Source organism: Mastacembelus armatus, chromosome 3 (assembly GCF_900324485.2).
Source record: "Mastacembelus armatus chromosome 3, fMasArm1.2, whole genome shotgun sequence".
NCBI classification, from domain to species: Eukaryota; Metazoa; Chordata; class Actinopteri; order Synbranchiformes; family Mastacembelidae; genus Mastacembelus; species Mastacembelus armatus.
Genome location: NC_046635.1, coordinates 4,988,639 through 5,000,485, shown reverse-complemented (window position 1 = coordinate 5,000,485; position 11,847 = coordinate 4,988,639). Strand labels below are relative to the sequence as shown.

Here is an 11,847-nt window from a genome sequence, read left to right as displayed (position 1 = left end):
GCTCCCTCCCTTTGCTCACTCTCGATCCGCCCCCCTCTCGGTTTCACCCTCCCTTGTCCCTCCTCCTCCTCCTCCTCTCATTTGGTGCTGTCACACTCAGCCTCTTCACGCTCTCTCCACTCAAACTCTTTCTCTACCTCTTTCTGTATGCTGTAAGTGCTGTCTCTTCCACTCTCACTCTTCCTCTCTCCCTCCCTCTCTCTGTCTCTGGGTAAGAGTGCTGCCTGTGTTTTAGCAGAGCAATTGGATCAACTCATTCCAGGCAACTTGAAATTCACCTCCAGCAGCAAAAAATACCCTTGTCCCCTTTTCACTGGTTGTTATAATCAATCAGTTACTATCTGTGGTGGTCATATAAAGTCAGGCCAGGTTACTGATTAACAGTGTACAGTAATCATTAAATGGTTCTGCAATGGGTTGGAACAGAAAAGCAGTTTTTGAATTTTAGATAATGATTCACATTAAGAAAAAAAATACTCTAAGTCACATGACCAATTGTACATTTTGTTTTCAGGCCTCTGATCTCAGTAAACTTATACTCCACCCTGTGCTCTCTGCTGTCAGAGGGATCTCAGAGTAAAAAACAGTCAGCAGGCCACAGAGCCTTTTCCTACCATGGCCATTTTCTCTGGAATAGCCTCCTTACTGGTATCAGACTGTCCCACTCATGTTTATCACGTATTCTTTCACTATCTCAGACCTTTTGCCTGTTACAATTAACATGTATTTGTCTTTCGGGTTGGACTGTGTAACGCTTATGGCCATTTTTAGGTCAACTTAAAATTGTTAGTGTGTCCTTGAATGGGCAACTAAAAAATATCAATTTTTTTTAGCCATTCTATCCTATTCTTTAGACTTAAATCTTGCGAATCACAGATTTTTTGATTTACATCTTTGTTGATTGATAATGGGGAGTGTTCTAAAAAATATTTTAAGTTTAAATGATAGGATCGAATGACTGCCTGAGAAGTCGTAGACCGAAGTAGAAATTTTGGGAAATTTTGGAAAATAATGCAATAATGCTAAACTTGGCATTACTTTAATTTCACTGTAAAGTATCCAAAAGAAACATGGTAGAACTGTGTATATTTGAAGCTGCTATAACTCACTACTTGTGTTTATTTCTAGTGTCTTGTTGTTTTGGTTTTACAGCCCATATCTTTACTGTTTTTTGGCTCAGTCTCACTGCTCTCATGAACTTTGTTTCCAGAACAGGCAGCTGGTTTAAAAGACAAAAAAGCTCTGATAAACTCACTGTATGTAACAAATGACCAACAAGTTTAGCTGGTGAACACAAGACATTTAGGAGCTAAAGCTCCAGCTATGTCTTCATGAGAAAAGAGAACTAAATATTGGACTAGTTGTTCAATTATACCACTGCAATTTTGAAAGGGGATCATTTGTCAGGTTCTTATTCCGCTGGCCCAGAAAAGCCCAACTAAATATTTTTAAACAAAGTTTGTTGACTCATTTTGTTTTTACGTATTCAACAATTTATGCAGAGAGAAATATATTGTGGAAGAAGATAGATCAGTTTGTCCACCCACTTAAAGCAGCAATGTGTTTGTTTCAGGGGTTGTAACTTTCACTGGAACACTCACTACAACAAATCTTACTCTCTTTCCCACACAGCTGAAAACAAGAAACAGAGACATTCTGGGAAACACTATGCTGAAAAACACAAAACAAGACACTGAACATGGCAGACTGTTATACCATGTAAAATGTGTAAAAACCATCTCAGGATGTCTACAATCTGTGAGACATCATAAAGCTCAGATTCACAAGCGAGGGGGCAGGTGGACGTGCAGTTGGTGGTCCGGCAACAGTTGCAGGCTATATGATCTCCCAGGTGTGCAGCTGACTGTTGCACAGCATGAACACTGGGCACCAGATGGCATTAGCCTGCCCGCCAAGTGCCAAGGGCTCACTTATCTTCAACACTGTGTGCATGGATCTCTTCTGCAATATTGAAATGGCAAAAATATCAAAAACAGTGCTACTTTGATCTTAGCAATGAATCTGTGCCCCCTTTTTTGACCTGATGAGAAATGGAGAGTGTATGAATAGAAACAGCCTTGAGACCGAGACACATCAAAGTAAGGTTTGTTCAGAAGAGTTAATTTTTTTTTAAGCCAAAAGTTATGAGAACCCAAACACCAGATCATTATTCTTGACCACAGTTTGGGTCCTCTGGCCTTTTCATATGACGTCTTCAGTTTTGGCTGAGTTAGTATAGAAACATAATTATCAGTAAAACACAAAATGTCAAAAGTAAATGTCCTTATGCAGAAAGGTCTATTTAGAGCGCTCTAATATATTCCATATTAAAGGAAGACTGTTGCTGCTGAATTAATAAGTAGCTTTATTTTAATTAAAGCAGATGCTGTGATGTATAATGTCGTATATTCTATCCATCCATTATCTATCCTTTTCAGGGTCACAAGGGATAGGAGCATCTCAGGTCACATTTGCCTATAGGCATGGTACACTTGACAGGTCACCAGTCTGTAACAGGTCTGATAGCCATTTAAACTTACAGTCATGCCTACAGGCAATTTAGAGGCACTGGTTTACCTAACATGTCTTTGAAACGTGGGAGTAAACCAGAGCTTTGTTTAGCAGATTTATTACATTTTAAATACTGTAGGTTGATCATTTGCTGTGTTACGAGTTGGTACATTACACCGTAGCTCAGCAAAAGCATAATATCTCTTTCAAAAATGCTATGGCATAGAAAAATAAAGAGGCATAAAGTAGTAACAAATAGTCTTTACTGTATGTGTTGGAAATGAAATGTTTTTGTGTTTTAACACTGGGGAAAGGACCAAATTGTTTATTTGTAAGAAGTTATGTTCTCCTATAGCAACTGTTGTTTCATCACTGCACCTCTATTTTTGGTGTATTAAAAATCTGTGTGGGCTGAACACGAGTCTGTGCGTGACATAATGAACAACTCCAACACTGTTGCAAATAGTCGAGTACTAAGAAAACGTAGAACAAAATGTAAATACTCATAAAATATAAATATAAAAGTACAGTATTTGAGTAAATGTACCACATTATTGAATTTAAAAGTACAGTAGTTGAGTAAATGTACCACATTATTGTTCAGTACTGACAATAACCCTATTGTATTGTATTGTATTATATTATCTGTTTATTATATTTGAAATGTTTTATAGTGAAATCTCTAAGTTAAAGTTAATATAAGAACTGCAGGACAAATCTGAATTTCCCCCATGGGGATGAATAAAGTATCTATCTATCTATCTATCTATCTATCTATCTATCTATCTATCTATCTATCTATCTATCTATCTATCTATCTATCTATCTATCTATCTATCTATCTCTCTATCTATCTATCTATCTATCTATCTATCTATCTATCTATCTATCTATCTATCTATCTATCTATCTATCTATCTATAACCCATCCTCAGTGAGCTGGGTGAATGCTTTTGTGATGTTTTGAATCCCATTGTTTTCTCTACAAATAAGACACAGAAACAGAAGTGAAACAACAGCATCAATGTTTGACACCAAACTCTGCAGTGTCAAACTGAAACTTTCACACTGGCTTACATTAAACCAACAGAGAAAAGGGCCTAAAATAAGAAGGACAGACAAAAGAACTTCCTGTAATGATGAGCGCCATCACTCTCCTCTGATGTTCAATGACAAACAAATGAGCTGACTTTGCAAAGGGAGCTGAAAAGGCTATGAAGTGAGAGTTTGCCTTTGATCCAGAGAACTACTGCCAGAAAGTCGCCCAGTCTGGGCATCTTCAGGCACACTGGCCTGATGAGAGGAATTCACTCCTGTTTCAAGTTTCCTTGTCCTTATGAAAAGCACTGAAATGTGTGGTTCATATGAGCACACAGTAGCCTACCAGCCTGGCTGAGAAACATCCACACCAGCTAGGGTATCACAGTATCATGGAAACAGTGTCATTTCTAACTGTAGGAGGTACAATTCACATTGACAGCTTACCGACAATGTAGAGATATGAGTACATTGCCATATTGCTCTCTCTGGTAGATGTTTCCATGGCAACCAAGTCTCGCTTTTAATGAAGCAGTAATCCAGCAGTGCACTGAAACACAGAGACAATGTGGCCAGTGACATTTGAGAATTTTATTACAGCATAATTTGTGTGCGTGTGTGTGTGTGTGTGTGTGTGTGTGTGTGTGTGTGTGTGTGTGTGTGTGTGTGTGTGAGAAAGACAATCTGATTGCCAGAGCATGAGGCGGGACAGTCTAAACTTTTTGCTATGAGGCGCTTACATCTGAGTTATTTTAAAACCTGTCTGGCATCGTGCCTCTATAAATCTGTCATGCAGCAATAGAAATAGATGGAATAAGATGGAAAAAAAAAAACATGAGACTAACAAAACCACATATGAACAACCATGGACTTCTTTAAGAGAAAGAGCAGACTGAATATTTTCAGTCATATTCTCAAGGCAAGTTGCGAGGCAAAGTGCAACCTTACGACTTCACAGTAATTCCTCTTTCTGGTCCAGGTAAAATGCAGTTCTTTGATATAGATTTTCAGAGTGCCTATTTTCTCAGAGGTGCTCTGCCTTAAAATAAAGTCAAACATATGAAAAAACTAACTTTAAAATACCCTGGCATGGTGAAAATGTAACCCTAGTAACAGAAACACACACCCAACAATTTTTGCACCAAAAGCCGGCAACACTGACACTGTTTGAAACTACAAGTATTATTCGGTTCCCCTTAAAATATTCCCATACACATCCACAATTGTACAGGTACCTTTGTGAAAACACATGATATAATACATTGACTACAGCTGATTACCTAAATCATCATATCTAAATGAAAACACCTAGCCCATATCTGAACACCAAACTAAAACCTTCTATTAATCTTAGCCCTAAAACTGATGTCTTGACCATCAGAAGCTGTTTGAACCTGTGTCAGAAAGCCAAATTTCTAAAGCCAAAGTCCTAATGACTCTGGGGATGCACTGAGTGGCATTCATGTAGAGTTTTGCTGCATTTTCTCAACAACTTTAATGTGGATTGCTGTGCAATTTAACAAAGACAATGCTATGAGTGAGTAGCAACTTTTCATCTAAAAGTTTTTATTTGTCCAGTACTTCTGACCAAATACTTGCAAACTGAATCACACTTTTGCCAGTGTCCACTTTTTGCCTAGTACTAATTAGCAAATCCTACAATGCTAAAGAGGCTAAATTGGTGAGCATTGGAAACATTCTACCTGTTAAACATTGACAAGCTACTATTGTCATTGTGAGTGTGTTAGAACTTGACTTTAGCATTTAGCTTAAAGCACCGGTGTGTCAGTACAGCATCACAGAGCTGCTAGTAAAATGTTAAGTGTGAGACACAACAGGCCACATACATTGCTCGGAGGCCTAAAATGTAAAAGTGGATAGATAGATAGATAGATAGATAGAAAATGACAGTTTTAGGCTCTTACATAAGGACGTGATAATTAAGACTTTTTAGCCGTAAGCTACTGCACACTATAGTAAGTGCTAACAAAAGTGACATGCTGTTGAAAATGGCACTTTCAAACTGAAAAAACATATTTTCTTCCAATAATTTAATCTCCACTTCTGTTGAGACATCTATTTGCCATTATCACCAGCTATCATCATCCTCTACAGTGTGTACAGCTGGTTGTTCAATTTAACCTAGAAACAGACTCACACATCAGGGTCACTGTAAGAAAAAAAACTAACTGACAGAAGAGCAACAGGTGGCATATGAAAGGAATTCAGCAACAGAAAATTCCGTTTCATATTTTCCAGTATTACTCTATTTACATCCAATTTTTAATGACTGAATTCTTAACTGTTATTACTGGCATCAGTTAACAAAGCACAGCCAGAGCTGCTCAAGTGTGCAGTGCATGTGATCATTTCCATCTGGATAGAAGACATGAATGCAACTGAGGTTAATGACAATACAGTGATTCATACACTATACCCAAGACAGCTGCAATGAACAGCCTCTGACACACGCACACACAGACACACACTCAAGAAAAAAAAAACACATCTCTCATTTATATGCATTCACTTACTTCACATTACACTTATAGCTCCCACATACAGGAGGTAAATAGCTTGCTGAGGTGATGGAAAGATAGGTTGCTGATATTGATTAGTGTACCAATTGCTTGTGCTTTTCATTCCCTACAGACCCTCCTCATCTCACCGTAATCAGCAGAAGCAGCTCCCCGGTGTGTCAGTGAAATTGCGATTGAGAGTGTTTTATTTTCAACTCTTGCATCACTGATAGACAGCTGATTGCTGACATCTCTGGAGGAACTGCACAGTTGACACCTTATCTGAATGTATATTTTCTTAGTTTTTTCTTCACTATACCTCCATATCTACTTTCCTAGCTTTCTAAACGACAGTCAAACTAACAAGTTTGTGTGCTGTCTTTCAGCATGAGTGGGAGCAATGCAAATTGAAGCGTCTGTGTGAGATATATTTCCACATTTGCTGAAAGGCAGAGCATTTGAACATAAGCAAACTAGCTGATTTGCTTATCCTGGAGATAAAGACCATCTCATTGTGTAATGTGTTGCAGTGCCCCCTTCTGACCAATACTTACAAGTACAAAAAAAGGGAAAAAGAGATAATATTAGAATCTAGAATTTCAGATGGAGTTCAGATATCCATACAACGCTGGGCTCTATTGATGAAACGATACTTTATTAATACAGCACCTTTAGATGTAAAATGCATCTAAGAATGCAAAAAAGGAAACAGCATATAACTTAAACAAGTTATTACTCTATTTAAAAAAGAATAGAGGTATTTTTACATTAATGACCAGTTTCTTACCTGAAAAATGCTCAGATATGTTGTAGTATTGATTACATTCAGAAAAGATGAGAACACATTCAAAAAGAATGGCACACAAATTTACATTTACTTCAGTATTAACGTCTGAACTCACATATAACATAGTGCATGATCGTTCAAGTAGAAAAACAATTTTAACACATACCAGAATATAAAACTTTGCATTGTACAGTCATTAGAAAACATTTATGAAGTAACATAAATCATATATATGCATATGATATGTCTACATTCCTAGGTACAACTAAAGGTTGGTGTTTAAAAATGTTTGCCAGCTACCTTTCTGTCTGGGCAAGAATCTCATGCTGAGATGTTCAGCCTCATGCTGGTGCTCTATGGGCTGCTGGGAGAGGATGTTGGTCTGCGGAAGGCAGTCCAGGGTCAAACCCTTATGAAAGCAAACAGAAAACTGCGAGAGCAACGTCACCAGGATGGATTTCATCATCACCATGGCGATGTGCTTGCCAACACAGGAACGAGGGCCTGAGCCAAATGGCTGAAAGTAACGGCGAGGACCCTGGAGGAGGGCAAGTACAGATAGTTAATTAAACACAGTGAAAATTTGGCTTATATATAACATAAATATTCACATCTTAAAGAGAAAGACAACAATCTATATCTACTTAATCAGGAGTTTCTGACGGTGGTTTGGATTTGATTGACAACAGTGATCTATAAGAAGTTGAGGATATAATTTGGCTTCTCAAAAAATATACACCAACTTACATTTTTTTGAAAGTTATGTAAACTGAATTCATTGGGTTTGAGGAAAAACTCTGTCCGGTGCATGAGGCCGGTGTTGAGAATTATATTTGTGCCCTTCGGTACCCTGTAGCCATCAATGATATCATCAGACAGGGCTCGACGCATGGTGAAGTCCACTACCGGGTGAAAGCGTAAGCATTCATTGATGAAGCTCTCCATCACCTGCAACTTCTGAAGGTCCCCATTTTGAAGCTGACTCTCACCTATAGCAAGACAGTGGCAATGATGAATAGCAATCACTGCTGCAATGTGCTGAGTTGGCAGTTTATTAGGTACACTTATTATAGACAAAACTAATGTAGCCTATTACAACAACCTTACAACAAATCCTCCCTTCATGACAGTGATGTGCACCAAATACGGTAATAGCTGCATGTGAATGCTTCTAAAATGTTTAAATCTGTAGGCAGCATTTAACCTCTCTTATATTTTATCAGTGTCACTGTCTGTGGATCTTGGCTCCTTACTCACCTACAACAGTGTCTATCTCCTTTAGCAGCTGCTCCTCCACATCTGGATTCTGTTTGAGGAGCATCAGCATGAAAAAGAGACTGATGGATAAAGTGTCTGGTGCTGCAATCACCATCTCCAACACACTCTGGGTCACATTCTCAGCAGACAACTCACCGTGGTTCTGTAAAGACACATAAAAATGTCAATATGCTGACAGATTCTATGTGACAGAGAAAAAATAAAAGAACTCAGTGATGCAATTCACAGACTGACCTGTGCAAAAATGAGGTCTGTGGTGAAGTTGATGTCCAGTTTATCTGCCTGCTCCATATCTCTCCTCTTTTGTTGTACAAGGCTCTCTATGGCATCTTGCAGCTCTTGACTGTGTAATAAATGATATATAATATTTGTTTCTAAAATAAATAACTTGTGTGAAAAAGCATGAAAATATGGACAATATGACTCACGCAGCTCTCTTGTGCCTCTGGTGAATCCACTCAAACCTGAAGTAGATGTCTGGTTTGATCAGCACACTCTGCCATGTGTCAAAATACTTTTGAATCTTCACCAGTAGCTCTTTCTCTGCATACCAGGTCAATAAACACAGCATGGTGGCAAAATAAATTCAGCTAATGAATAAAAACTCGCAGTTCCTACAATTTACAGCATGCATGATAAAATAAATATGTATGTCTACTCACCATTGACAGGCACACCCAGGAAGAGTCTGTTGGAGATGTCGACCACAGTGCAGCGCAGAAAACTGAGGACATCCACATAGCTCAAATTGTTCAGTCCGTCCAGATGAGTCTGTGTGGAGGAGACGCACACATTCACTGTCTGCTGCAACCCTGGTCCTGAGAGGGCTGGCACAGGGAAAAAAAAAATCCTTACTAAAAATCTGTACCCAAAGTCTAAACTTGAAGCAGTCAGACATTTATTGTGTTAGAATGTTACCTTTGGCAAAATAGAAGCGTATCTTTTTCCACAGAGCCACATTGTTGTTAAATATAATGCCTTTCTCATTCATGCCAATGCAGCTGAGTCCCTTCTTGCTCCCAAAACGTGAAGCATAATGTCCATTCTTTAGAACATGATGCACCGCTGATGGCCTAAAATGAAACTTTAGGTTATTATCAGTTCACTAAAATTTGATTGATTATTTATTACTTCATTCATCAGTGTTAGCAGAGATGACCAACCTGCTGATTATGAGGGTCTCCTCTCCATTTATCCACACTCTGACGATGTCTCCATACTTCTTGTTGTAGTAGTTGCTAGCTGTGCCTATACCAGTCCAGATGAATCTTACATATGACAGAAGAGGCCCCAAACCCAGACAGAAAGAAGGACCTGTTGTGGTAAATGATAATACATTTATTCAGCCTTTTATCCCACTCACTGAAAAAGAAACACACCTGTCAAAAATGAAACAGCAAAGTGTAAAGCTGCTGTATGATCATCAAACCTACCTGGTACCTTTTTCTTGTCTGTGTGGCTCCAGGTGAACAGCAGCAGACAAACAAGCAGTATCAGGGTCCTTGTTGCCATCGAGATGCCTGGTGAGATGGCTGTGGCATTTGGAGACACGGAGACCAGGTTTGCCGATACTGTGTCTAAACCTACCGGAATCATTGCCTGTTCACACTCAGTGCTCAGATCTGTAGGAAAAGAGACTGCACATTTAAAACAAATGTGCAGTGATGAAAGTTGGCCCTTTATATGCATTTGGAGCTCGTTACAAGCCAGGTCAGGGTAATGCAAAAGCCACAACAGAGGAGATAAAAGGTAAATAATATACTTGTAACCTTGAAGGGTTGGAGTTGTGCCTGTGTCCTTGAGTGAACAGGACTTCTTGAGGTGCGATTTAGTGTTGGCACAAGCTTCTAATATGGGGTATGTTTAACATTTTGCTGATGAAAAGCAAGTATCAAGCCTCCTTTCAATATCAAAAGAAAGTGGTTGGAAATCTTACAAAAAAGGCTGTGACCTGGTAAGTGTAAGGGGAAATCTCTGTAATTATAATTACAGAGATTATCATTATCATTATTACAGTTATCTGTGTTGCAGAAGGAAAATAATAGTTTCTGCAAGAAACATCCAGACAGTACTGTTCTCTTTACTTAAATTCTTCATTTAAAATTGGTGACATATTAATACTGTATACAGCCAGATACCCAGACTGTATGAATTGCATAGGTTAACATTCACCAAATTTTAGATTTCATACCAGCAGATGGAGAAGCAGAGCTGTGAAGCATCAGACTGTATCATTAGATTTATGGCAACATAACCATAACAGGTTTTGAAACCACTGACTATTGCAACTCTTTCTTCTTATTCATTCATAAATGTGTATATACTGTATACTTTTCAGTTATTATCTTTACCAAAATTGAAACTAAATCTTGGTGTTTTATGAATTAAAAACAAGTGAAGAACATTTGACTAAAGCTTTGACATTTAGTGGAAATTTACAGATTTTCATTCACACATTTTCAGTTGATGCCACAATACTTAGCATCAGTGTATTTTTTGTCTTTTTCCCCTCTGTTGCGTCCTTAAGACACATGTACTAAACACACTGCTACACATTTAACCCAAGCTAGATCATCAGAAGGAAAAAAGACATTGTAATACAGACTTTTAAGTATATTCTCATATTTACTGTTATTTTGTCAGACTTTTGAATAAAACACCTTATGAACAATAAAGTCACCTACCTCTAGTTACTTTTAAACCTTTTATTTTATTTTACATATCTTTTTATGTGATTGTTTGTGAGAGACTTCATACTGTTTGTCACTGCTCTTGTTCCATTTACTCATTCGTTGTGAATTCACTCACCACCCACATTCAAGTCCAAGAATGTGCGCTGTTCAAATGGTCGACTGTGTGCTGAGGCCCTGCCCTGTATTATGGCTCAGACTTAGATTGTTCTGCATGATTAAGCAGAGACAACCCCCGTTCTCCTGAAAACAGAAGTTAATGTAACCTTATCTCTGAGCTGTGTTGTGGTCAAACACATCTTTGTCTCCATCACATGTGTAGGAAGCTGTTCAGAACTGACCAAACATGATTAACAGAAAGCTAAAGAAAATGCCAGTGAAATGTCAGAGCATGTATGATGTCTGAAGAGTTAACATATATCTCAAATTCAGGTTGTTCACACATATTCATTAAATGCAACTTATTCATGAAAACAGACGTAAAATCAGTTCAAGTTATGGACCGAAAAAAGAAAAAAGTCTTTAGATACTTCAGATCATCCGACTGTCCTTGCCCTAGAGCAGCAGGAGGGACATGGACCTCTCAGCTTTGTGTTTAGAAGAGAGATAAGGCTGCTTTCCCAACAGCTGCACCTCAGGAAGGAGGACACAGAACAGAAGAGGTCAAAAACAGGTCAGAGATGGAGATGAGTTTGTGGACATGTTTACATATTTATAACACATGATTCATTTTAATGGATCTTCACTTGAACAAAATCATTTACAAGCTTTGCAAATGTTAATGTGTTTAAATAGGAAATCATCTTTAACATCCCTGTAGTGCACTCTGTCGCTATAGAGATCCATGTAAGAAATAGTTGCGTGTCTCTGTTTTTTTGTTTTCAGTCTAAACTGGTTGAGCATAGTGCAACATGAATAACAGACAAACAAAGGAACAACCTCAGTGCCTACACGTCTACTGGAGCCATTCAAGCTGTCCAGCAACTGGCTGTCAGTGACCTACAGCCTCAGGCAGAAGCCTACG

The 11,847-nt window shown here is 38.4% G+C and overlaps 1 protein-coding gene across 1 annotated transcript; it reads right to left on the bottom strand.

Annotated features, from left to right (window-relative positions):
* Positions 1 to 7,070: 7,070 nt before the first annotated feature.
* Positions 7,071 to 9,750, bottom strand: cyp19a1a (cytochrome P450, family 19, subfamily A, polypeptide 1a). The gene is made up of 9 exons (XM_026319956.1): positions 9,567 to 9,750; positions 9,297 to 9,447; positions 9,052 to 9,206; positions 8,796 to 8,960; positions 8,562 to 8,676; positions 8,368 to 8,476; positions 8,113 to 8,275; positions 7,603 to 7,844; positions 7,071 to 7,393 (listed from the first exon to the last, which is right to left on the bottom strand). Exons 1-9 carry the CDS (start codon positions 9,727 to 9,729, stop codon positions 7,121 to 7,123), a joined length of 1,536 nt encoding a protein of 511 aa, XP_026175741.1. The 5' UTR covers positions 9,730 to 9,750; the 3' UTR covers positions 7,071 to 7,120.
* Between the last annotated feature and the right edge of the window lie 2,097 nt (positions 9,751 to 11,847).

Bases quoted from the DNA above. Each gene is read 5' to 3' on its own strand.
- cyp19a1a (XM_026319956.1), bottom strand. From the start codon at position 9,729: ATGATTCCGGTAGGTTTAGACACAGTATCGGCAAACCTGGTCTCCGTG. The intron at 9,448-9,566 runs GTAGGTTTGATG...TTACCACAACAG, and splicing joins AGACAAGAAAAAGGTACCAG to GTCCTTCTTTCTGTCTGGGT. The intron at 7,845-8,112 runs GTGAGTAAGGAG...GTCTTGCTATAG, and splicing joins GGAGATAGACACTGTTGTAG to GTGAGAGTCAGCTTCAAAAT.